We start from the raw sequence: 27301 nt of genomic DNA, 5'->3' as shown, positions 1-27301 counted from the left end.
GTGTAACCGCCCCTGATGCTCGCGCGAATCGCCACACTGTACGTGTCCATATCATCAACCTCAAAATCCCATCCACACCTATCAGCATCCTCAGCCTCCCTATTACTTCCTCTTCGGGAAATTCATCTCTCTCTCTCTCTCTCTCTCTCTCTCTCTCTCGCTCCGAAGGGGGCACTTTTGGACTGGAGTTTCTGCAGAAATTCTGCTTTTGCAGATGGCTTGCAGACTTGCAGATTCCAGATTCCATCTTGCGGTAACCATTCCTCTCTCTCTCTCTCTCTCTCTCTCTCTCTAACTCCATACAAGACCCCCACCTTGAAATTTGCTGGTTTTTTTTTTTATTTTAAATTTTTTAATTTCAAAATTATACATTTGTTATTCTGATTTCAGGCCCCCCAACAAACGGCAGTTCGTAGCCGTAGATTTTCACTGAATACTCCTCCTGGTACGTTTTATTGCCTTTACGCACGAACCCAATTTGTATTTTTCTTCATCGTCGCTTTTTTTTTTTTTCTTTCTAGATTTTGGTTTTTGGTGTACTTGGGTTCGTGATGTAGAGGGGGCCGCGGACAGTTTATGGCCAAGATGGATCAGAAAAGGCCCGGTCCATGACAGAAGTGATCTGGACTGTCAGACCTTAAATCGGGTGTATCTCGCAATTCGGAATGAGGACCTTAAATCCGGCGTATCTCGCAATTCGGAATGAGTTATTCACCGCATATGATTTTGGGGTAGGACAGCTACTTTAACCACCCAACCTATGCTGGGTTGCCCACGCCGAATTTGCAAAATACCATCGTCGAAATCCCGTTTTATTTTCGTTTTTACTATTTATAGTAAGTTTTGATTTGAGTATAACTCTTCATCCGTTGGACTTTAGGAGTTGCACCCAACATGAAAAGTCCTTATGAAGCCAAATAGGACACTTACTATTTTTGGCCGAAAACCTTGCTCACTGGTAGACATAACTACCGTTTATAAATAGTAAGTTGACTATTTATAGTAAGTTGCGATTTCTAGGAGTTTTAGTTGTAGTTTGATTCTGAAACTTCTCCCATGCTTAGTATCCCTATTTAAAGGGTGGTGAACTCGTTTATTTCATTCATCAGTCAAATTACGAATTTTATAGAATTTGTTTCTATTTTTCTTGCTTTCTTTCTTGTGAATTTGAAAAGTTTCTGTGAGGAGTCCAGAGAAGCTCCGTGGATTCAAAGTAGTTATCCTTGAGGAAGAGGGTGATCGACCTCATCACATTCATCCCTGCGTCAGTTCTGAATTTTAGCTGCTTAATGGCGTGTTTGGATGTCCAATTGATTTTGACTGCGGTGTTTGAATTGTAATGGAATGGAAGTGAGTAGTGATTATCATTTCTTTGCGAAAGAAGAAATGTTGATTCTCTTGATGTTACTGCAATTGCTGTTGTTTCAAGCCAAATGTAAAATGAATAACGTCGTTGTTCGGTTCGAGTGGGACCAATCGAACTTTTAAGCGTTGCACTTTTTCATGGCTTGATTATTGCAATTGTAGTGAATTGTACATCCAAACACAACCTAAATTGTAAGTTGGATTTGAATAGATTGACGGGTTTCCTCATTGTTATCGCATTTGAAGAACAATTGTATTCTCATGGACTTTTGTTGCTTGAGATTGCTCTGAATTTCTGAATTCTTTCTTAATTAGGAAACTAATAGTGCTAATCATGCTAGTCAGTCCACATGTGTGGCCTATGGGTCATCTGAGGCCTGCAGTTGGTCTAACAGTCTAAACACATGGCCCAGCGAGGTCATAGGCCAACTGTCATTGGTGGGGACCACAGTCTGAACAGAGTACAGACCTCAAATCAGACCCATTGGATCTGATGGATAAGATTCCAGGAGCCTGATAAGCAACTGGATAGGCTATCTGTCCCACCCCTTGATGATGATAATGATGGCGAATGCTAATTGGGTTTATTGATGATAGTGAAATTGCCCCATTTGTTGAATGAGTCCAAACTGTTTCATGAAGTTTTTGCAACCATGAAGTGAGGAAACTGTTAGAAATCCTCTACCTTGAAGAGATTCCTTGATCCAACAGCAGTGGAAGGTGAAGGCTCTAATTGGGTTTATTGATGATAGTGAAATTGCCCCATTTGTTGAATGGTTTTTCTCTAACACGGCGAATGATTTTTCTTTCCCTATCCTAAAAGTGAGGAAACTGTTAGAAATCCTCTACCTTGAAGAGATTCCTTGATCCAACGGCAGTGGAAGGTGAAGGCTCGGATGTTGGATATTTCCGGACGCGTCTCATGTCACCGAAAGTAGGTCTGCTACTTCACTGATGAAGGAAGGTGTCTAAAGGAACAACCTTATTCTTGCCAATAATCCACATTGAAAATCATGTGGTTGATGGAACCCGAACTTCCTTCTCTTTGCTTGCTCTTTGTGATGATCGTTGTTTCTATTCGTATGGGTTGAAAATCTCTCTTTCAAGAGATTTCTTTGTGGTTATATAACCAAGAGAGGTTGCTGTGCAATTACATAAGGGCCTGTTTGGATTCGTGTATAGTATTGTATTGTATTGTATTTGGGTACTGTTCATGTATACACAGGATAGGCCTCAGAATACATCCTTATCACCATGCCATTATTCAATGTTTGGATAGGAGGTATTGTGTGGGCAAGTATACAATATCTTGTACAGATCAATGTTTGGATACGAAGTACTAGGCGTGCGTATTGTACAAACGGTCAACATTCAATAGCTGCTTTGTGCGGATTGTAGATATATACTTTTTAATTCTCGTTTCTTTCATAGGTGGTGGTGCCACCGTCAGTTGATATGCTTCATCTGATCCGTCATGATTTGATCTGTCCAACATGAGGTGATCCGTCCAACATGATCTGATCCGTCCACCGTCACTTTTTAATTCTCGTTTATTTCATAGGTGGTGGTGGTACGGTTTGATTTTTTCTTTCTTTCCTTTCCAATTCTCGTCCACTTCATATGACGGTGGTGGCCACCGTCAGTTGATGTGATTCATCTGATCCGTCCATTGAAGAATTCTATCCATCCATTCAAAGAAATGACGTTAACCACGGTATAGAGGGCATCTATCGAGGCATTATCAGCAACATCGACCATGACCTCTGATCAACAGTCAGAAAATGATCGCATGCCAGCCTGAGTGACAAGCGCAAGAACATGCTGGGAGAAATGTCTGTCCGAAAAGGGAGAAAATGGTTAACTATAGGAAAAGGCTGGTTTGATTGCCCAACTGTAGACCCCACGATGAGGTCGGAGCTCATCCAGACTGTCCATTGGTTTTGAAATAGCTGATCGACCATGATGTGGCCCACCTTTGCGTCGTACTATATCCCAGAGGGAGACAATGAGACAAAATAATATGATAAAGTTACCTGCGACTTTAAAACAAAACAAATGACAGCTTCTTCCAGAGGACCCAGTTCAAAAAAAATAAAATACCAAAATAGTTCAAAAACATCATCTGTTAATTTCTGATCGGTTTATCCAACCCGATTTGAACTTATCTGGAATACAGTCCATGATACAGTTAGAGGACCCAGTCATGATGTTTACAAAAAAACAACTAAAAACTATAGCTGCAGAATTCACCTCAACCATTCACTGTAACTAAATCCGAAAGAAAAACCTTTTACTGGCATAAAAAATCAACAATCCAAGCAACAAACGAAACAATAGAGTCATGCATTGATCGTCTCCAACATCAGCAACGGTCACCCTCTCGGCGTTGGCAGCTTCCCGCACATTCCTAGTGGTGATTTGGGTTCGATCTGTGAGAGTAGCTACACAGTTGCCACTGTCCATTGTTGAGGGAGGATGAGATGCATGAACAACGACACTTCCAGTTGCTAGTCACGCCATCTGATCGGGGAAAGAAGCCTAAATGATATAGTAAACAGAAATTTTTTTCTGCCAATCAAGAAATAGATATGATTTATTCTTCACTGCTTCAACTAACAAAATAAATCTACATATGAAATAACTAATATCCTACTAACTTGATACTAATTCTAGGCATTCGTAGCATCTTCGAAAGTCGGGAAAGGCTTGTGTTTGCATCCACTGAAACCGTGAACTTGAGCATTACAGTCATCCCATGTTGCATAGATCCCGGGATTCCTTTCCAAAAACACCACATAATACTTTTACTTTATTCTGCTGTAAGCATTAATCAATGCCTTAATCAGTATGATAATTAGAAAAAAAGTAAAAAAAAAAGTCATCTTCCTTTTGCCACCGTTAACAAATCATTCAAATTTTAAGTGACCCGTCATCACTCCAAGCCTGATTTATAGCGCCCTAAATTACAAAATAATCTGTCAACTGTAATGCAAGTGAAGAGTGTATCAGTCCATAATGCAATACTCATATTGCCATTCAACATCAAAAACTTCACATTTTAAGAATTATTAGCAGTGTTACTTTGAAATGCTTCACAACAAGCTGGAGTAGCATCAGCTAACCGATTTTAGAGGCTACATGTGCAACCAAAAATACTAACAAATGTGGATGTAATAAAAATATGATAGGTAGTTGACAACTGAAAAAACAAAAATAGACCATCACCAGAATATGAATCACAAACCGAAATCACAAACATCTAAATTCACGCGATATCTGTAAAATTGTATTCGAAAAGCAATTCTCAACTACTTACACTCAGAAATCCTCCAACATTTTACTCCAGCAGAAGTTACTGCTGAGTAAGGACACCTGTGACACAAGTACCATTCTCAACCAGTTACAGTCAGAAATCCTCCAACATCTTTACCTACCAGATATAACAATTGAAACATAACAACTATGAGATGAAGAGTGTTATGAATCACAGAAGGGCAGAATTCCTCCAACATAATCAATCAGCAGAAACTACTGCTGAATAATGTAAACTGGCACCAGATATAATCTTAAACAGAATATCGCATAGCAGTTAAAGTCAGAACCTGCAACAAAAAGTAGCATTGCAGATTTAATATATAGCAGTCCAAGACATTAAAGATCTGATTACTGTTCCAGCAGCAATCATATAATCCACAGCGTTGCCAGGAAGTAAACCCGAACGCACCCATTCACAGTCTCACTAGAAACAGTATCCACCCCAAAAGCAAGAGGAAAAAAAAACCAACCAGTTATAACCACATAACAGTCAGCATAAAAAACAAAAGGGCCATTTTCAGTCTGGACCACAGCGAGGAAGGATAACTTTCCCTATCCATTCCTTTCGTCGTTCATGTCCCAGTTAAAAAAAAAAACCTGCACTGATTAAATCACCCTGCAACACCCTAGCAGCCCGAATTTGATTTTCACTGGAAAGATCATCTACCTCCTCAAGGATACCCAACAGACGTTGCACACATGTCATACTTTTCCCCTGCGCCATTCTAATGGTTAGGTTGTTCACGGCTTCTGCGACCACCCCCATCCTGTCCCCAATCTGTTCACTTGGTGTACTCTTCCTACGGCTAAAAGCACTCTCATCAGCGCGACTATGGCGAGAACATGAGGTGGCTTCCATTGGGCTTCTGTTTGTTCGCTTTGCCTGATTTACTAAATCCTCACCACCGTGAAATCGGGGAGTTGCCCTCCGATCATCCTCATCTGAGGATGAGAGATGCACAGTCTGGCAGGGCTCCTCCTCCGATTCATCATCGGAGTTCATTTCGTCACGGCCGCGCCGTTTCTTGGATATGGGAGAAAAATATGCCGTATTCGCAAACTCGCCGTGGGCAAAATCATTGCCAAACATGAAGGCGAGATCGTCCCATCTGTCCACATGTTTGCCTCGAACCCGTTCAGCATAGGGGTGGGTCTGTTCACACAATGACAAAATGTTATAATCATTTATTACAAATCAGTTCTTTAAAAGATATTAAGAAATTATAAAATCAATTTATACCACAATGTATCCTTCCCATACATCCTCAGTAGCTATCACCATCTTCTGGGAGTCGTCCCATCCGAATCCTGAGGCATTGAGCATGTCCTTTATTGCCCAATATATGTCGGTTCTCTAAAAATATCCCACAAGCATCGTATCTCTTTAATGGTGGCTTTATAAGCTTCAGGTTTAAAACCGATGTCACTTTTAAGACCCAGATTCACCTGTTCCACCAACGCATCAACTAGTGCGTTGTCCATACTATCTGTCCATTGAATTCTACTTACTCTACTTGAACCACTTAAAGTACGCTTCAGTTGAGGGACACTTCTTGGTGATGGCCGGGTCTTTGTAGGAGTTTGCTTCTTTTTTGGAGTGCCACTTTTTTCAGCAGGTGAGCTTGGGCAATGGTTGGACACAAGAACCTTCTTACTAGGTGATGACTCCACTTCTTTCTTCTTCGTGTCCTTGAATGTGCTCCGTAAAAAATTCATTGAACCTACAAGCAGAAAATGTTAATGGAAACATGACAGCTAAAGCCAATTGATGCATGACTATATTAGTCATATATAGACATGGATGACATTCATCACAAATAAATATGATAAGTATCAAGAAGATGGTGAAAATATATGTTAAAATATTCTTGCTTTCAACAAAGCAGATAATTACATAAACCAGGCAAGTCTAAGTACGTTGTCTTATGCGTGGAAGCCTATCATTCCACATTCTCTCAACTATCTCGTCTCTCTTACGTGTTCATTCATCGCGTGCATGATCCGTCACCCGAGCTAACGCTTGTCCTTCTTCCACCGTAGTTACATCTACTGCGGAAGGCAAAACATCCATTGTACTGTCTCCACTGTCCTCAACTTCCTCTGCCAGTCCATCATCACCGGCAACACGGATGAAATTATGAAAGACACAGCAAGCTATAACAATTTTCACTTGCGTTATAAACTTAAATTGAGGAGTACGTAGTATAGGAAAGCGGCCTTTTAGAAGCCCGAATGCACGCTCTATGACATTATGCAGTTGTCCATGACGATAATTGAACAGTTCCTTTTATTGGCAGGCTTCCTTCCCGTATGAAACTCGTTCAGGTGATATCGCACACCTCGATATGGTGCCATAAATTCAGACGTATGTGCATATCCGGCATCAACAACATAATATTTTTCTACACATTGCAAGATCTGTTTCAGTTGAATTACATATATAAATAGTTATAATGCAAGCAATCACCCCATTTAGCCAATTACCGTGTGGAATAAGGAAACAATTAGGTCGAAGGGTTAGTGGATTTTGTAACACACGAGCATCGGATGCGGATCCATCCCAACCAGCAAGTACGTATACAAATTTCATATCAAACATACATGCGGCCAAAACATTCTGTGACAGAAATCCTTTCCTATTTCTAAATGTTGAGCTTGATTCTTTTGGCAAATGAGTCGGGATATGGGTACCATCTAGGGCCCCGATGCAATCCTACAATTAAAAGTTTGCCACATGATCAATTCATTCTTTCATGGTACTATTTAGTAACTGCTCCAACACATGTACTCACATTACCTGAAAATATGGGCTCCATAAAGGGTTGTCGGATATTTCCTTGGGTGTGTGTAATCCAGGAAACTTCACATACTCTGGATATAGACCAATTATAGCATCCAACACTCTAGTAAAGTGTCAGCTTACAGTCTCACTAGATCTTGTGAAACGATGACCAATGACTCGATTACGTACATTATGTCCGATAGTATGAAGAAATATTACAACCTGCTCCTCCAACATGCATCTCCTGCTATCGAATAGTAGATTCCGATCTCTCAACAACGAACATAATTCGAAAAATTGTCCCCTGCCCATCCTCAGCTGCGCAAGACAGTCACTATTGCTCTTACGTATGATTCGGCTGATGAATCTATCCCTTTCAATGTGATCACCAGCAAGGTTTGCCTTCATACAGAACCGGTGATAGTATTCAGCTGCTCCGATTACACATACTGAAGCTGTAATGGCTGTAATTGCAGCTGCAATTTCACTGACATTCCATTCACTGCCAGAGGACCTTTCATCGGAATTATCCGCACTTTCGAAAGCCATTGCAGCTCAATAGAACTCAAAAGAGATCTGAATGGGAATTATAATAAATTGAATATTTATACCTCCTCTAACATGAAATGACTATACAGCAAACACTTCCATTGTAGTGGAGATTGTATTGGGATTGATAGTCTTTTCGAAATTGATGATTTACAAAAAGTTGAGATGAATACATAAAAAGTTGAGTATGGACATTAGATAATTTTAGCAGATAATTTATTAACTTGCTAATAAACGCAATCACACAACAAAGCTATTAACATGCAATTGTCGGTAGTTGTATTTACAACTTCTGAGTTCAGACATCAGACATTACAAAAAGTAAGGTAATTTAGAAGCAATAAAGTTCGATGGTGGCATGCCGATTAGTCTTTGTTAAGACAGAAGCATGTAAATGGATGAACCTACCAGCACTGAATCTACCAGCGCTGACCAATATATGTTACAATCTGCAAGGCTTGAAGGTGGCATTGAATAAAAAAATTGAACGTCATCTAACACCTTGCGGCCATCTTATAACAAATGCATTACTAGTCGATGTAATGAGGAGACATCATACAGTGAACAACCCGTTCACATAACAGGGAAATTGATGTTGAATATGGAGAGGATAATATGAACAGATATTCATCCTTCAAAGCCCCAAGGAAATCGATTTGAAATGAAAGAAATAATGCATCTTGCATGTAATAGATATGAACGAGTAATACCTTTTTTTAAAATCCGATCGGATGATGCAGAGCGTACAGAGGACGCAAAACTTCCCTATCTAACAGATGATTTTGAAGAGCTTGTTCAAGGGTTGGTATGTTACGAAGAAGAGGGTTTTATAGAAGAAACAAGTATCGAAATTGCGAAATGTTAAAATATAAAGTCATCTCATCTGTCCAATACAGCAGAGCATGCACCCGTCAATTCAATCCATCGACGCTTACCAGCAAGGCATTGTGAAATCCCAATATGGATTTGGATTATTTGCAGATTTCCCTCCCATCGGCTGGAATAGGGTGTAGACAGTCCCGGGTGTGTAATATAGACCGTATACACACCAATAAGAGGGGCGTCTTGCATCAAAGAGGCTCATGCAAGATACAACCCTTTCCGATCATGGTTACAGGTGGTTGAATATAACCAACCTGATTTGCAGGAGGGAGATGACCGTACCTGATGGATTTGCTTTCGGGCAACAGGAACTGCTTTGCACGATGGCTCGATTTGCAACGAGCAAGCTTGCAGAGAGCTATAACGGTGACTGTATGTGCAGAGGGATCTTCGGAAGGGCCGGTTCGGAACAAAATGCCGACATGCAGGCTCTCAGACGATCTATGGAGGAGGCGGTGGAGAAGATCACCTGTTCTCCATAGGATACAAAAAACAAAAGGGCCTGTTTGAAAGTCGTCCACGTTTACAACGCAATGAAGGCGTTATACAAATGGCAGCGGCATGCACTGGCAGTACAATACCGCCAGTCAGAGATTTTGGCTTCGCAATGTATTCGCGCGCGTTGTATATGAAGGTCGACTACTCTTAACCAAACATTGCTTATGTCACATCAGTCCCATTAATACAATGCAATACACCCCTAATCGCGAATCCAAACAGGCCCTAACTGCTTCAATAAATGGGTAGGTAGTTACCCAGTAACCACCACACATATCTATCTCCAAGCTAGGCGGGGTCCACTTAGACGAAATATGTTACAGAAACAAAACTCTATTCATCAATGCAATGAATGAGAGTCACTTTCAAACAATAAATGTTTGTCTTACCACACTGAGATAAGTTGTCCGCAGTAACATTAGTCATTCTCAGGATTAAAGAGAAGAAAGTAAGCAAGAGGCAATGTTTTCCGCATCGTTATCGCGTAATGTATCACACCTTTGGGATACAAATACATATTGGTTATTGCATGGGATATATCGGTTGTATTGTGTAATGTATCGCATTAGGAAACTTGTGGAAACATTGAGAAATTGGTCGAATTTTTCAATGAAACTTCGGGGATTGTTGAAAAAGGCATCAATACACACTTAGAAATCAAAACATAAATAATAATAATAATAATAATAATAATAATAATAATAATAACAATAATAATAAAATCAAAACATAAATAATAATAATAATAATAATAATAATAATAATAATAATAATAAGTGCACATAATAGGTTTCCTTTGTATGGGGTCCTAATCTATGCTTTGTCTGATTGAACTAATGCAAGAAGAGATGTATGGAAACACAAGCAATACATTCAAAAGCAGAAGAAGTAGAAAATTAGAAACATACCTATGAATAATGTGTGCAGCTGTAGCTCAAACCCACATAGAGTTGCACAATGGCTTAAAATCATCATCTTCATCTCGACGGGGCTGGGCATACTATTGGTACTCTACAAACTAACAATACTATGCCCAAGTCATACTAGAATGATACCAGTGAATATACTTTCTAACATAATGCTAGTACTCATTTGAGAAAATTTTAGAAATTTTTTGAGAATTTCCAAATTTTCTGCAAATCGGCTCATCTTTTACCAAATCCCAAAATTAGAGTATACGTGATGATGATTTCATTAAAAACTCTTGAATACTCTGAAATGGGGACCAATTGATCATTGATTGAAGTGGAATTTTGAAAAAAATATATCTTTTAACATTTTTAATTAAAAAATATATTTTTTTCCCGAAAAATCCCCAAATTACCAAAAATCACTAGATCAGGTTACAACTTACATGCACGTTTGATTTTGTGTTTGGGCACAAAGATTGCAACCGATTTGTGAGAAATTGATTTTTTTTTCACCAATTTTTCGCAACTCGATTCATCTCTCCAAATCTCGAAATCAAAGCTCCAAATTCATGATTTTTCATGCAAAACATGAAGAAGCATGGATTTGTAACCATTTGACACCGATTTAACATGATTCACAAAAAAAGGGATTGAAAATCGAAGCTGCTCATTGGATCGAACAGGTGGGATATATCAGCACTACTTGTGCGTGTTTCGCATCACATAGGTGGGATACAAGATATCCGTGCGATGTATCGGCCGATATTGAAAACATTGGCAAGAGGCACTGATGGGGATATCACGCGCACATGCACGCCCCCCTACGCACGTACGCAAGGAGGAGGGGGGCCCCACCATCGATCTGGATCGATGATGACGTCCAGGGAAGGCCTCCTAGTTAGAGGACTGCGTTTTGGTTCGTTGGAGTGGACCCGATAGCCACGTAAAGCCTACCATGGGTTCTCATGATCGTGGCCTACTAGTTTAATTAATTTCGTATTTTAGGTTTTGCTTATTATTTTCATTAAGAGTATCATGGATGGTTTAGATTACTTTGATTAGTTGTTATTTTTAATTACTTCATCGCCAAGTAATAGGTTGCGCACATGGCTCAAGTTTTAGGGTATAGGGTTTTATTATAAATAGGCACCTCTTGTAGTATTTTTTTTTATTGAATATTAATAAAAATTCGTGCGTTTTTCTACTCTAAATTTCTGAGTTGTGGAGATTCAATTGGGTGCGAAACCCTCCCTTCTTCGAAGGACTGACTACCGTGGTGCGAAGCCACACTTTTCTCGATTTGCCCCCAGCTTCTTCCATCCATATTTCTCCTCCGACAATCATCTACGCTTCAAATCTATCCTTTATTGCAGTCGTTTTTCTCTCTACAGTAGATTTTCAGAATCTGGCCCTGCAGAAGGGTTGAAATTTCGGCGGAGCTCCACGCACAAACTGTGCATCGGATCGCGCTGAGATTTGGGGGTTTTGGAATCCATTCCTGGCCGACCAGGGCCAAGGTGACCTATTTCTGAATAGTGGGCCCCACATACGTGCGGCCGGGATCACACACACGTACGTCTAGGCCATTGCCGCTGTCCACACGTGCGGTACTTCTCTGGTTCGTCTCTCTCCTCTCTTTCACTCTTTCACCCAAAATCCCTAAACCTAACCTAAACTATTCAAATCTCCAAATTTATGTCCTTTCTTTAACCTTAGGGTTCCCCGATTGAAATTTTTGAATCCCTTGGATTGGAGGAATTATTTTTGTGCATGTGTGGATGAATTTACCTTCCTTTGATTCTTACTTTATAATTTTGATTGATCCGGCCCTAGCATGTGTAGGCCTGGATTCGCATAAGATTCCCCTTGATTGAGTGCTTGAACTTTTGTGTGGGATGTGGAATTTTTATGTGATTGTTTCTAAATTAGTATGATCTAAAGCCTAAAATCTTGCATATCATATTTAATTTTCATGTCCTGCATCAAATTTGGTATCAGAGCTTAGGGTTCTTATAGGGGAATGCATTACATGTTTAGGGTTTAGTTTGTTTATGTCCATTGTGCATCAAGTCTCATCATATATAGTTGTTTAGAAGTCCATAAATCTTGATATAAGCTGCTGAAATTTCTGTTATCAGAAAGTTAGCAATTCATATTGCTGAAATTTTTTGTTATCCCTTTATTTTGACAGCTATATTGCTGAATTTTGGTGACGTTGTGTAGTTTCCCCCATATAAGGTCTCATAGGATCATTTAGTCTCATTTAGACGCATATATTCATCGTAGAAGGTCCTTAGGTTGAGTTAGTAGTTGTATGCCCGCATGTACGGGTCGTGGTTTTGGCTTGCACCCTACACTAAACATGGAGCAATTGCAAGAATCAGTGAACAAGTTGACCTAGCAGGTTGAGTCTTTGAGTAAGTGCTTGGAACAATGTATGGACCAACGCCTTAAGCAGTTTAATGAGCGCGTTACCTAACTAGAGACCTCCCTCAGGGCAAACCCCACCATTGGGGAAGATGCCCAATCTCGTGCAGGTGGTCAGGAGATTAGACCAAGGAATGAAGGTGGCCAAGGAATTGGTCATGGGCACGCACCTGTGCACCCACCCCGCGAGGGACATCATGACCAATATGACCCAGATGCGCAACTCTTCAAGGGAGTTAGAGTAGATGTCCCAATGTTTGATGACCACTTGGACCCTAAAGCCTTTTTAGATTGGTTGGCGGATGTGGACCACTATTTTGAGTGGTATGACATGTCGGATGCTCGTCGAGTCCGATTCGACAAGATAAAGCTTGTGGGCCAAGTAATGAGGTTTTGGGCGACGGCAGAACGAAAGAAAGAAAGTGCGAGGGAACTCCCAATAGTCCATTGGGGGGAAATGAAAGAGACACTTAAGGAGAAGTACCTCCCTTTCTCTTATCGCTTACGGTTGATTGAGGAATGCGGTCTCTTCGACAGGGTTTCATGAGTGTTGCTGAATATATTGAGAAGTTCAAAGAGTCCTTGACCCGCTGCGAGGTTGATGAGGACCCCATTCTCACCCTTGTTCGTTTTAAAACGGGCCTCCGTCTTGACGTTAGGAGAGAATTGCTCGCCAAAGACGTAGACACTATTGAACAGTTGTATCAAGTAGTGTTAGACGTCGAGTAATACCTCAAATCATCTGTGGGAAGGAGGTTTGACTTTCGCGATTCTAGTGCTAAGACCAACCCCTCTGGGGCTTAACCCTAACACTGGATACCAAAGCAAACCTTTCAACAGTTTTCAACATCGGCCAAAGGATGATAAGGGAAAAGAAATTGCTGGGTCTAGCTCACGTGGAAGTGGGGTAACTGGGTGTTTTAGGTGTCACGGGTTTGGTTACTTTGCTCACCAGTGCGGCACGAGAGAGGACACCAAAGTATTTTTTATTGATAGGCAAGTAGAAGTAGTGTCCTCAGAGAGTGACGGTGAGGAGGAAGAATATGAGCCAGTAGACACCCTTAGTAATGAGGAAGAGGGAGCGCAAGAGTCTGTTACCCTCGCAATGGTGCGTTGCGCCTTTGCTCAAGCCAAAAATACTGACGATTGGCACCACAACATGATCTTCTATACTTATGCAAAGTGTGGGGAAAAGAGTTGTACGGTGATCGTGGATAGTGGTAGTTGTGCCAACGTGGCATTGACTAGCACTGTGAGCTATTTGGGCTTGAAGCTGAAAGCCCATCCTCAACCCTATAGAGTCTCCTGGGTCAATGAAATGTTCATTCCAGTCTCGCACCGTTGTCTTGTTCTTATTCAGTTTGGATCATATAAAGACACACTTTGGTGTGATGTTGTTCCCATGGATGTTGGCCATATCATTTTGGGTAAATCATGGCTCTATGACAGGGATATTATCATATTTGGTCGTTCGAATGTTTGTACATTCAGGTTTGAGGGCAAGAAGGTCAAGTTAAATCCACTGCCACCCAAGAACACGACTGGGAAGGAGTCCACCACATAGAGTGGTGCAAGCGGCTCAAAAGAATTGAAGTAATTGAAGTCCAAGTTCAAACCAATCCATATTCTAAATGCTAAGGACTTTGAGCGAGAAACGGAGGCGGACTCGATGGTATACGCCCTTGTGATTAGGGAGAGTATACCAGAGGCTAACATAGAGTTACCCACTGAAGCCATTCAGGTAGTGCATGAGTTTCGTGATGTCTTTCCTGATGATCTACCGAATGAGCTTCCCCCTATGAGGGATATACAACATGCCATTGATTTAATCCTTGGAGCGACTCTATCAAACCTCTCGCATTACAGAATGAACCCAAAAGAGCATGCTACGTTGAAAAGACAGATTGACGAACTCCTAGAGAAGGGTTTCATTCGAGAGAGCATGAGCCCGTGTGTCGTGCCCACCCTTCTTACGCCTAAGAAGGATGGCACGTGGAGGATGTGTGTTGATAATAGGGCCATCAACAAAATCACAGTCAAGTATCGGTTTCCCATACCGCGCCTTGATGACATGTTGGATATGATGGCCAATGCTACTATCTTCTCAAAAATTGACCTCAAAAGTGGTTATCACCAAATCCGTGTACGCCTTGGTGATGAGTGAAAGACGACCTTAAAGACGAAGGATGGATTATACGAGTGGCTAGTTATGCCTTTTGGGTTAACTAACGCCCCAAGCACTTTCATGCGTGTGATGACCCAAGTGTTAAGGCCCTTCATGGGAAAGTTCCTGGTCGTATACTTTAATGATATCTTGATTTATAGCATGACAAAGGAACAACACCTCAACTATTTGAGGCAGGTTTGTGGGATCCTTAGAGCCGAGAAATTGTACGCCAACCTAAAAAAGTGTGCGTTTTTGTCTAGTAGTGTTATCTTCTTAGGTTTTATTATGTTAGCTAAGGACGTATCGACGAATCCCGAGAAGGTCAAGGCTATCGTCAATTGGCCTGAACCCCGCAATATTCATGAGGTGCACAACTTTCACTTCCTAGCCACCTTCTATAGGCGGTTCATTTAAAGTTTCAATTCCATTATGGCTCCATCACGGATTGCATAAAAAAAGGTGAGTTTCAATGGACAAAGGCAGCCTCGAAGGCCTTCAAGGAGATAAAGGTCAAGATGACCAAAGCTCTAGTCACGCGACTTCTGAATTTTTCAAAAGCTTTTGAAGTCGCATGTGACGCGTCAGGAGTCGGCATAAGAGGAGTACTTATTCAGGAAGGGCACCCTGTCGCCTTTTTTAGTGAGAAACTGAATGAGGCGTGCAATCGTTGCGCCATTGGCATCATTACCTATTACGGCAAGGATTCGTTTTATTCTCAGATCACGAGGCCATAAGATATCTGAACTTTTAGAAGAAATTAAACCCTAGGCATGCCAAGTGGGTTCAATTCCTTCAAGAGTATACTTTTGTGCTTAAGCATAAGGCCGGTGTACGGGTATAGAAAATAAGCCTGCTGACGTGTTGAGTCGTCGAGTCGCATTACTCAATTCAATGAGTGTCGAAGTCACGGGCCTTGAGCACATTAAAGAAGATTATTCTGAGTATCCAGATTTTGGAGTTGTGTACGCGTCATTGTTAGATAGTCCGTCAGGAGCTAGTAGTGAGTACTTGATTTTAGACGGATATTTATTTAGTAGTGACCGCTTGTGCATATCACGCTCCTCCCTCCGCTATTTTCTTGTCTGCGAGTTACATTCAGGAGGGGTCACGGGTCATTTCGGTCGAGAAAAGACCATTGCCCTAGTGGAGGATAGGTTTCATTGGCCAAGCCTCAAGCGAGACGTGGCCAGAATTATAAGGCAGTGTCGTACTTGTCAACTGGCAAAGTAAAAGAAACAAAATACAGGATTATACACACCTTTGCCAGTTCCATTCATCCCTTGGCAGGACATCAATATGGATTTCGTGCTTGGACTCCCCAAGACTATTTGGAAACACGATTCCATATTTGTTGTCGTGGACCGTTTTTTTAAAATGGCCTACTTCATTCCTTATTTTAAGACCTCAGACGCATCTCATGTTGCCAAGTTGTTCTTTAGTGAGGTCGTCAAACTGCATGAGTTACCAAAAACTGTAGTGTTTGACCGTGACGTGCGATTCATGAGTTACTTTTGGAAGACTTTATGGCACATGATGAATACTACGCTCTAATTTTCTTCTGCCTACCACCCTCAGACCGATGGTTAGACTGAGGTGGTCAATAGGAGCCTAGGGAGTTTGCTTAGATGTTTAGTGGGGGAGTACACCAAGACATGAGACACTGTACTACCTATAGCCGAGTTTGCGTTCAATAGTTCTATCAATAGGTCAACGGGTTTAAGTCTTTTTGAAGTCGTTACTGGTTATAAGCCTAGGAAGCCTATTGATCTTGTCCCTATGTCACTGTCCTATAGGCCATCAGAGTCTGCAAAGTCTTTGGCGCATCACATTCATTCATTGCATCAAGAAATCAGGCGAAAGATCGCTACTACTAATGAACATTACAAATTTTCTGCAGACCAACATAAACGTTTCAAGGAATTCAATGTAGGGGACTCTGTGATGTTTCGCATTAGGCCCGAGCGATATCCTCAGGGGTGCTGTTCGTAAATTACACGCGTGTAGCGCTGGACCCTTCAAAATTATAAAACGAAACGGTCTCAATGCGTATGTGGTAGATCTTCCACCTTCCATAAGAATTAGTTCCACATTTAATGTGGAGGATCTAGTTGCTTTTCAGGAGACCACTGATACTTTGTCCGGTCCTTCGCCCACCCATCATGATTCTTAGATCTGTCCTTTGATCCATGACTTCTTCCCGACCTTTCTTCCCTGCCTCTACCTCTCATACCTAACCTTCCCACACCCAGAGAGGAAATAGAGGATATTTTGGACAATCAGACAGTATCAACGTCGGACGGCGGATTTCAGAAGTACCTGGTTAAATGGAAGTCACGCCCAGCTTTAGATAGTACGTGGCTCACTAAGGAAGAGCTTTAGAGACTTGATCCTGACATCTTGGAGCCGTTCAGGAGTTTTGTTTTGCCAGTGGCGAAATCTTCGCAGCAGGAGAGAGTTGATGGGGATATCACACGCACACGCACGCCCTCCCTACACGTATGCAAGGAGGAGGGCCCCACCATCGATCTAGATCGATGATGACGTCCAAGGAGTGCCTCTTAATTAGAGGACTGCGTTTTGGTTTGTTGGAGTCGACCCGATAGCCATGTAAAGCCCACCATGGGTTCTCATGATCGTAGCCCATTAGTCTAATTAATCTCGTATTTTAGGTTTTGCTTATTATTGTCATTAAGAGTATCATGGACAGTTTAGATTACTTTGATTAGTTGTTATTTTTGATTACTTTATCACCAAGTAATAGGTTGCGCACATGGTGCGAGTTTTGGGGTATAGGGTTTTGTTATAAATAAGCACCCCTTGTAGTCTTTTTGATTATTGAATATTAATAAAAATTCCTGCGTTTTTCTACTCCTCTAAATTTCTTAGTTGTGGAGATTCAATTGGGTGCGAAACCCTCCCTTCTTCGAAGGGCTGACTATCGTGGTGCGAAGTCACACCTATCCTGATTCGCCTCCACCTTCTTCCATCCATATTTCTCCTCCTACAATCATCTATGTTTTAAATCCATCCTTTATTGCAGCCGTTTTTCTCTCTACAGTAGATTTCCAAAATTTGGCCCTGCAGGAGAGCTGAAACTTCGGCGGAGCAACACGCACAAACCATGCATCGGATCGAGTTGAGATTTGAGGGTTTTGGAGTCCATCCTTGGCCGACCAGGGCCAAGGTGACCTTTTTCTGAATAGTGAGCCCCACACACGTGCGGCCAGGATCACACGCACGTGCGTCTGGGCCATTGTTGCTGTCTACACGTGCGGTACTTCTTTGATTCATCTCTCTCCTCTCTTTCACTCTTCCATCCAAAATCCCTAAACCTAACTTAAATTATTCAAATCCCCAAATTTATGCCCTTTCTTCAACCTTAGGGTTCCCCGAATTGAAATTTCTGAATCCCTTGGATCGGAGGAATTATTTTTGTGCATGTGTGGATGAATTTACCTTTATTTGATTCTTGTTTGGTCTATAATTTTGTTTGATCTGGCCTTAGCATGTGTAGGCCTGGATCCGCATAAGATTCCCCTTGATTGAGTGCTTGAACTTTTGTATGGAATGTGGGATTTTTATGTGATTGTTTCTGAATTAGTATGATTTAAAGCCTAAAATCTTGCATATCATATTTAATTTTCATGTCCTGTATTAGGCACATATCCTTCAATCTTGCCTTGGTCGTCTCTAGGACCCTAAGGGTCTTGGATTTCCAAGAGAACAACCATCAACAATCAGCTTCCATCAACAAACTCGCGACACTCCCTCATGAATGTGAATTTTTTGTCAGCGTGGTTGCATCTCCCCTCAGCCTAATTCCTATCAAAGCTAACAGAGAGACACCTTCATGATATTAAAAAATGGTTATGTATCGGCTGATATGTAGAGGAAATGTCACCCCCGCTACGTGATATGGGAGTGAATCAGTCCATTATGAAAAAAATGGGTCATATTGGACTGGTGCACTGCTCACAAAAGCTATGGTGCACTGCAGGATATAGTGCACCGCATGAGTACATGAAAATGTGTACATTAACAGGTATCAAAGTCATTTCAATAAGGAAAATCTTTTAAGCGGTAGACACGACTTTTGACTAGGCAACGGGAAAATAGGGTGAAGATTCGCTGCTGTTTGTTGTCAGTCTTTTAATTGGCTAATGGATAATGAGTGAGGATCGGAATTGTAGGATCCTATTCCCCAACAAACATACAATGTGCTGCTGCCCATGATTCCTTACAACCATACCACCCATCCATAAATTGGTCATATAATAAAATGATATCAAAATTGCATGATCTTGGGCTTGTTTGAAAGCTAACTCAATGGGCTTTTGAGTAGCCGATTCCATGTCATCCCAACATCTTTTGAATACCCAAAAAGTGGCCTGCAAAATAAGTTAACAAAATATTTGAGGGAAAGTTGCCTGACAAGTAACTGACAAACTGCCCCTATAGAATACTACTGTAGAGAATAGCCCCAATCATATGGACCGTATGGGTCCAGAGATCCATTGGACTACCATGTATGGTCCATTGACTGATCAGACTTTTTTGTGGGTACCACTTGTGGGATAATTTCTGGACCCAATCCACTGATTGGTTATCTTGACCATTCCCTCTCTTGGGCTGCACCAATGTTTTCAGACCTTTTCCTGGTCTTCTCACAATATATTTTGCTTAACTGTAAATTTTAGGCCACTGACTAGGGGTTGAAATATTCTAATATGGGGGACTTTTGGGGCATCCCCATCCACATTTGACACATGAGATCAGCTATCTGAATTGTTGTACAATGGGCACCACTTACACAAACTGTATGCATCAGGACATTGTATATGTCCTGATGCATCAGGACACTATCATTCCTCTCAGGGTATTGGTTTCACTTGTGCTGACTGGATCCATAATAACGTTCTGCTGTTACACAGGCATATACCATCTAAAATTGGGAGCTTTTCTTCACAAAGGGAGCAAACTTCAGCCATGTTTGTTTCACAAGAAGAATGCAAGAGTCACACAGGCTGTGGCACTCCCAGTTCCAGCACCCTCAATAGATAGTGCAGAGCAAAGAAAGAAAATATGTGAGAGCTATGGCTTTACCCAAATTGGAGAACCGCTTCCGGAGAATGTTACCTTGAAGGATATCATTGATACCCTACCTAAAAAGGTGCCAAGGAATCCTTAGTTTTAAAAAGAAAGATGTCACGAAGAAACATCACTCACTCCTCTAGTAGTTTTTCCATATCTAACACTTCTAAAAATGTTGTTGTAAGGTATTTGAAATTGACGATACAAAGGCTTGGAAGTCAGTTTTGATATCAGTAACTTCTTATGCATTGGGTATTTTTATGATTTCGAAAGCTCCATGGTACTTGCTCCCTCTGGCTTGGGCGTGGACCGGCACTGCAGTGACTGGGGTTAGTATTCTATTCTTTGCCTATTTTCTAAATGGGAAATACTAAAGAAACTTGCATAGGTGTGGAGCTGGGTAAATTCTGCTAACTGAGCACCGCATGAGGAGTGACTTGCACAAGACTCCAATGTCAGTCTTGCTCCATTAAAAAAGTGTGGTGTCTCTTTAAATGTACACATGGAATAGTTGTACAGAAATCCAGACCGTCCAAATCTCTGATGCAGATCTGAATGGAGCATAATTGAAAATTGCACTGAGAAGACTATTAACCATCTGATTTTTCCCTTTAAATTGTGACAACTCGTTATTTTACTTTTAACCATCCATTTGGCAGCAATAAGTGGATGGTTAGGATTAATTGAATAGAGTGCTTTAAATGTATACTCCATCAACAATGGACCTATTTTGGATGGTCAGGATGGCTGCACCTGCACATAAATGCCACATGTGCCTCATTCATAAAGTCATTCACCCCACGTCGGGCTCTATTAGCAGAAGTGATTCATTCTGCATACCTACACAGGGTACTCTAGCACAGTCCTTTTTAAATGCTTTTGCATTCTAAGACTCAGGTTTTTTATTTCCACATTACTCTTTTATTTCATTTGCCTCTTATGCTGATCATTTTGTTTTATCTATTTTTCTTTCTTTTTGAAGTTTTTTGTGATAGGACATGATTGTGCCCACAAATCATTTTCAAAGAACAAATTAGTGGAAGATATTGTTGGGACTCTGGCCTTTTTGCCCCTGATATACCCTTATGAACCATGGCGCTTTAAACATGATAGACATCATGCAAAGACAAACATGTCTGTATGTTTTTCCCTTTAATTCCATTTATTTCATTGAATGCTTGCTACATTAACAATAACGCAGAGGAATCAAATCCATGGCATGGATTTTGCTAGGCCCATACACCACACGAACTTCTACATGCGGCCACACATGCCAATCTGGACATGTGGAGGATGTCCAAGCTGTTTGTTAGGTGAATTCCACTGTATTGATTACCTCACAGAAATATCAGGCTGGTTAACTCATCAGCGCTACACATCTATGTTGAATGTGAAACTGCAGCAATCTCTTTTAAGAGAACTGATCACACAATCGAAGTACCACCTGTGATACCAGACCATCTTTTCCTGAATATCACCTCGGTTGAAAATCAGGCTGTTCGGATCATCAAGTGGGCACACTGTTGGAAGTGATGGCAACCAACAGTCTGGCTCAGCATACAGGTGTGACCCACCCAGTGAGTGGATATCCTGGTTTTCAGGAAGATGGCCTCCCGTTTTCGTGGTATTGATGGACAACACAAGTTCCACGTTGTCAGGAAAGATGGTATCAGTACCACAAGTTGTGGTGCCGTCGCAGGTATGTGATCAGTTCTCCTATTTTAAACCATCCATTATTTGTATACATGTGTTGCTAACCTGATGAGTTGAGAGGACAGAGTTTTGGGCCAGGTTGTCTACACATGCCCACCTAATGCATGGCTTAAAATGTTTGGTACACATGCCAGGTTGGCACACATGGGCGTGCAGGTGGAGGTGTGGAGGGGTGTGTTCAGGCTTAGCAAAGCTCTCTGTTCCACTGCTTCCTTTTGACGTGCATTTTTTCTTCAGGTTGTCAGAAGACACTGCTTGGCATCCTGTTTGGAGGGAAGAGTTCGATTACTCCCCAGCTTTGCGCAAGGCGATTATATTTGGATATGGTCCATTTCGGCCTTGGATGTCTATTGCTCACTGGTATGATCTGTATGGGCTCCACAATGTTTTGCACAGATGATCCAGGTGTTATCATGTTTTCTACAAATAAGTGTTTGTGTGTGTGTGTGTGTCCTTCTGAAGAGGATTGCTCCTTGCAAGTTCTGAAGAAGAGCACCCCACATGGCACTTGGGTGTGAGATCCGGGCCATTCATTAGGCAGGCCCCATTGTATATGTGTCAAGTCCATCCACCCACCTGGTGGGCCACATGTGTTGGTGAGTACTGGCTATTGACCGTCCATCATTTTAAACACTTGTAGCACGCTTGAGGAGCAGGCTTGATTGATTGTTTGGCCAACTACAGTCACCATGGGGCCCACCTGGTACACGGATCTCCTATGTGTGGCACATATGCTATATGGGGTGCTTGCAAGTAGCATTCTTCTCTCCCACTCCATTTTTTATTTTATAGTATTATTAACTTCTTTAAGTATCTAATAGGTTGATGTGGCACTTCGATTTGAAAAAGTTCCGACCGAATGAAATCAAAAGGGTGAAGATAAGCTTGGCATGCGTATATGCATTTATTGCATTTGGATGGCCTTTAATTGTCTACAAGACGGGGGTATTGGGATGGATAAAGTTCTGGTTGATGCCATGGCTGGGGTATCACTTTTGGGTACTACCCTTTTTTTCCCTCTTCTTTTTTTTTTTTTTTTTTTGGCTATCTTTCTAAAACCTTCATTTATCCGTATTATTCATTATTGGTATGTATTTAACGGTCAGATGAATTATATGATCCTAGAATCAAGGGATATGTATAGTGCCTTTGGGTTTTGATTCTTTACGAGTATGACCCACTGTCTGTTGATCCAAACTTTTGATCTGATGGGTCCCAATGAGGCAATCCTAATATTCCGATTGGACAGTTCTAATCTTCGACCAATGGCCTGCAAACAGATGTTAAAAAAAGAAGAAGAAGAAAAGGACAGTCTGCCTTCAATAGGGATAAGGCTGGAGATTGGTAGTTTAGGATCTTCCAATCCAGGAGATTGGTAGTTTAGGATCTTCCAATCCAGGAGATATTTTGGGTCATGATCTATCCATGATGGAGCCTATCAGGTCAATCATGGGCCCCACTGGTACAAAAAACCCAAGGAAACTATATGCATCTCCATGTCGAGGATCATATAATTCTTGTATAATGTTCAAGATGGGGATCCTTTAGGCGGTTTCAATGTGCTCTAGTAGTTTTTCTCATGAAAACTTCATGTAATTGTCTAGATGAGCACTTTCACGATGGTCCATCATACAGCTCCTCATATACCTTTTAAATCATCTGACGAGTGGAATGCTGCCGAGTCCCAGCTAGGCGGGACAGTCCATTGCAAATATCCTCGTTGGTAAGGAATCTATATCCTACTTTGAAAATTTCTCTCTTTTTTAGGCTGTTAAAAGAGGTGAGATTGCCATTCTAAGTAGCTCAGCAGACATCAGCGTTTGGAATAGTTTTAAGAACCATACAATTCTCACACCAAGGATATGAACAGTGTCCTTAGATTTTCAGTCTGTACAAGTGGTGCCCATTTTTTGGTTGGTCAAGACTGTCTGATGTGACCACATGGCGGACCATGCTCTAAAAGTATCTTCAACAGAACAAGCCAGCCTTTCATTTTGTGGCTGCAAATAGATTATCAAAAAGAGAGGTTAGAAGCGGTCCACATTTAAATGACCAAAGGCCTGAGATGGATAGGATCTTTGAATTCTGTGGATGACTTTTGTGTTATGACCCACCCACTGTGGTTCAGACAGGAAGATTGCAACCACCTATCTTGGGCCTTTTTTCACATCTATATCTATTGTGAGCTGTCCATTTTCAGGCCATCTAATTGTATGGTCAGGATCGTCATACCAATGTTTTTTTTTTTCTTTTTTTTCTTTTTTCTTTCTTTCTTTCCGGGCATAGTCAATCCAGGTGAAATAGACCAGTGGTCTGGATCACCTAAAAAATGGCCCCTTGTACAATCTGAAAACACGAGTGTACTGTGCATATCATGGATTGTGATTCCTATAATTTCTCTTTGATGATGATTGGATCACTTGAGTCTTGGCAATGACAATCATCTTATTTCATGGAATGGCAATAGAATCTATAATCCTAGAGAAATGGTGAAAGCATCATTAGCTAATTTTCAATTTTTATTTTTATTTTTTTCTTGCAGGATAGAGATCCTCTGTCACGATATCAATGTGCACATCCCGCACCATATTTCTCCGAGGATACCAAGCTACAACCTCCGGGCAGCGCATCAGTCTCTCCAAGAGAACTGGGGCAAGGTAAACTTCATGTGATGTAAGAGGAATTACACGAACCTTGTACTTATGCATAGTATCCTCAAGCCTTTGGATTGGACAAAGTGGCCCATGGATCATTGATCTTACCGTTGGTCTGATGGGCCTCAATGTGGATGAGAGATTCCTTAAAAATGCTGCTAATCGATCTATTCGAACCCTTCCATTAGTAGCCTGCAAATAGACGGATAAGAAGAAAATGCAATAATGGTCCACAATGGAAAATGGCTACAATCTTCCAATCTGGGATTTTTTTGGGGAATTCCCCATCCATGTTAGGACCCATCGGATAAAAGGCTTGGATCATTAAGCCAGGGGTCTTCACTGTACAGACTAAAGGATCAAGGATGCCATGCAAATCATTGGCTCAAACTTCATATAATTCCTCACTATATGATGCTTAATCCAAAGAAACATTGTTTCTTTTTTGTTTGAACCAACAATAGTGGAGGTGCTACCCATCTATTGGTAAGCTAAACTGTTGATCTTGTGGACCTCATCATGTGATGGGTTATGCCACAATAGTTCCCCAATCAGTTGATCAAACATCCACTGTTAATGGGCCCGGTCAGTTGCTTAGAATTATCCAACATGAAAGATCTTTTGGGTATCTTCCAACCACCATCTGGCCCACTGTAGGAATGACTCAGATCACCATAAGATCCGTGCTGCATATGTTTTACCAGGCTGATCTAATGCTTGATGAGTTGATAAAAACCATGGTCTTAAGACTCGGACAAATCCAATGTGACACGGCCAAGTTAACTTAAGACTTGGTCAGACGCAATGAATCGCCTTGAAGATTCACCCACCGACTTGGCCGAGTTGAGCTGATTCAGCCCCAGTTCGTGTGAGTCATAACTTGAGACGGACAAGTCCGTTTGAGTCGCCAAGTCATTTAAGCAGTATAATCCCTCTTCATTCGATTCATGATTCTTAAACCTTTGAGGCATTTTTATCTCCAATCGACTCTGATATACTCACTTTTTTTTTTCCCCCTCTTTTGGGACATTTTGTACGAACAGTATCTCAACGAAGCAAGCTGGAATTGGCGATTAATGAAGACGATAATGACAACATGTCATGTCTACAACAAGGAGCAAAACTACATTCCTTTCGATGACATTTCCCCCCAAGATTCTCAGCCGATTGCATTCCTCCGAAAAGTAATGCCCAACTACGCATGACTCCGTAGCTTAAATCTGTAGGTCTACCATTTGATTTTCTCTATTTTTATTTAAATTTTTTTTTTTTTTTTTGGCTAAAATGCTACTGAGCATTTTCCAATTTTCTTGCCAATTTTCTCACTTCTGCTTGTAATGTCCCTTTCTAATTGCATGACTATATGAGTCCTTTGAATTGAAGGAAACTGCTAATGAAGTTTATTATTGCAACTTGCATTTTATCTAGTCAAGATGCCAATCATGTTAGCATTGTGTCAAAACACCATTAGACTACCTACAGCGAATTTGAAATGATATTGGCAATTAATATCATAGATTGATATATTAATCTAATGTGGAAATCCTTTGTTATGAAATGACTATTATTATTATTATAGATAGGCACGACGTTGATGCATGCTGCAGTCACTGAGAGTCATGTGGGCCATCATCTCTCACCTTTTAAAGATGGTTGGCAGGAATCTAGCAGCATTCTAGAGCCCGAATTTTTAAGAGCCAGTTTTGAAATGCGCGGTAATTGCCACCCACCATATGTGGCCATATAATAATAATAATTAGCTAATAGAAAATTATAGAAAACTGTATGGCCATTTCATTTCTCATCTGGTCTGTCTCTTCGGCTTATGTCGTCTCTTCTATCTTTTGTGGGGATGATGGAAATGTAAAATGTCTAGGGAACTATCAGGTAAATAATTTATCCATAAAAAGAGGCGGCTTCGGTGGATCCTTGGATCCACTGAGGTGGGTGGATACCTGACTGTGGGGTCCACTGTGATGTATGTCGATTACATCCACCCCGTCCATCCATTTTGACAGCTTAGTTTAGGGCATGATCCTGAAGACCACACCACAGGAAGCAATGGGGATTGATTCTCAAAAACTTCTGGAGTCTTTGTGACATTACTAACAGGTTGGATGGAAAATAAGCATTCCTGTGGCCACCAAGAAGTTTTTAATGGTGGGCATTCAATCACCACAGTTTCCTGTGGTGTGGTCCACCTGCGATTTGGATGTGCTTCATTTTTTGGATCATGCCCTAAAATGAGCTATCAAACTGGATGGATGGAGTGGATTTGAGGCGCAGACATCAGGGTGGGCCCCACAGTCGGGGATCCACCGAAGCCGTGGCCTATAAAAAGGGATTTTGGAAGTGATCCAGACCACTCATTTACTGGACCCTACTATGTAATTGGGCTTATCTTGAAAATCATGTCACTTGGTGTAATCCTAGCCAGTGATTGGACAATTTCCCAAGATTACAATTGGATGGTTAGAGAAAAAGTCCTACTTGATGGTCAGAATTCTTTGAGCAAATATCCAGTCAGCCCTAGGTCATCCGACCAATACCAGTTTTTACCAAGGCCCATCCATGGTAAGCCCAACAGTTGAATGGTCCAGATTTCATACGTGTGCCAAACATGCGGAGATTGGGTGCTTGATAACTAACTTATATATTTACATTTATTTCCCCTTTAATAATAAGAAAGTTATCCTTGCCATCCCATAAGGAGCCTATAGGGTAACTTAGGTAATGAAGAGTAGGAACGTCCATTCAATATTCATTTTGTGCAGGTGGGGCCCATGGCTTGATGATCCAAACAGTTGATATGTTGGGCCACACCCTGGATGGTCCATGCCCCAAATTCCTATAATATTGTTAAGTACATGTTGTGATTGTTGCTATTGATCTGGCCTCCTCGTTGTTCCAAACCGTTGATCTGACTACATAGACCAACTTTCTATGA

The 27301-nt window shown here is 41.2% G+C and overlaps 1 protein-coding gene across 3 annotated transcripts; it reads left to right on the top strand.

Annotated features, from left to right (window-relative positions):
• LOC131256973 (omega-6 fatty acid desaturase, chloroplastic) lies at window positions 1-25786 on the top strand. 3 transcript variants are annotated; one of them, XM_058258096.1, is made up of 10 exons: window positions 86-253; window positions 391-445; window positions 19828-20066; window positions 20173-20316; window positions 20970-21121; window positions 21938-22060; window positions 22522-22699; window positions 23305-23423; window positions 24243-24357; window positions 25398-25786. In XM_058258096.1, the coding sequence occupies exons 1-10, from the start codon at window positions 215-217 to the stop codon at window positions 25557-25559; spliced, it is 1326 nt and encodes a 441-aa protein (XP_058114079.1). In that variant the 5' UTR covers window positions 86-214; the 3' UTR covers window positions 25560-25786. The 3 variants fall into 3 exon arrangements, with proteins under 3 accessions (XP_058114078.1, XP_058114080.1, XP_058114079.1); XM_058258095.1 differs by lacking the exon at window positions 391-445 and having other exon boundaries at window positions 1-253; XM_058258097.1 differs by lacking the exons at window positions 391-445; window positions 23305-23423 and having other exon boundaries at window positions 1-253.
• Window positions 25787-27301: the final 1515 nt, after the last annotated feature.

The sequence above is a fragment of the Magnolia sinica genome, chromosome 9, assembly GCF_029962835.1.
Source record: "Magnolia sinica isolate HGM2019 chromosome 9, MsV1, whole genome shotgun sequence".
NCBI classification, from domain to species: domain Eukaryota; kingdom Viridiplantae; phylum Streptophyta; class Magnoliopsida; order Magnoliales; family Magnoliaceae; genus Magnolia; species Magnolia sinica.
Note: the sequence above shows the minus strand (reverse complement) of the source record. Positions and strands in the feature narration are given on the sequence as shown.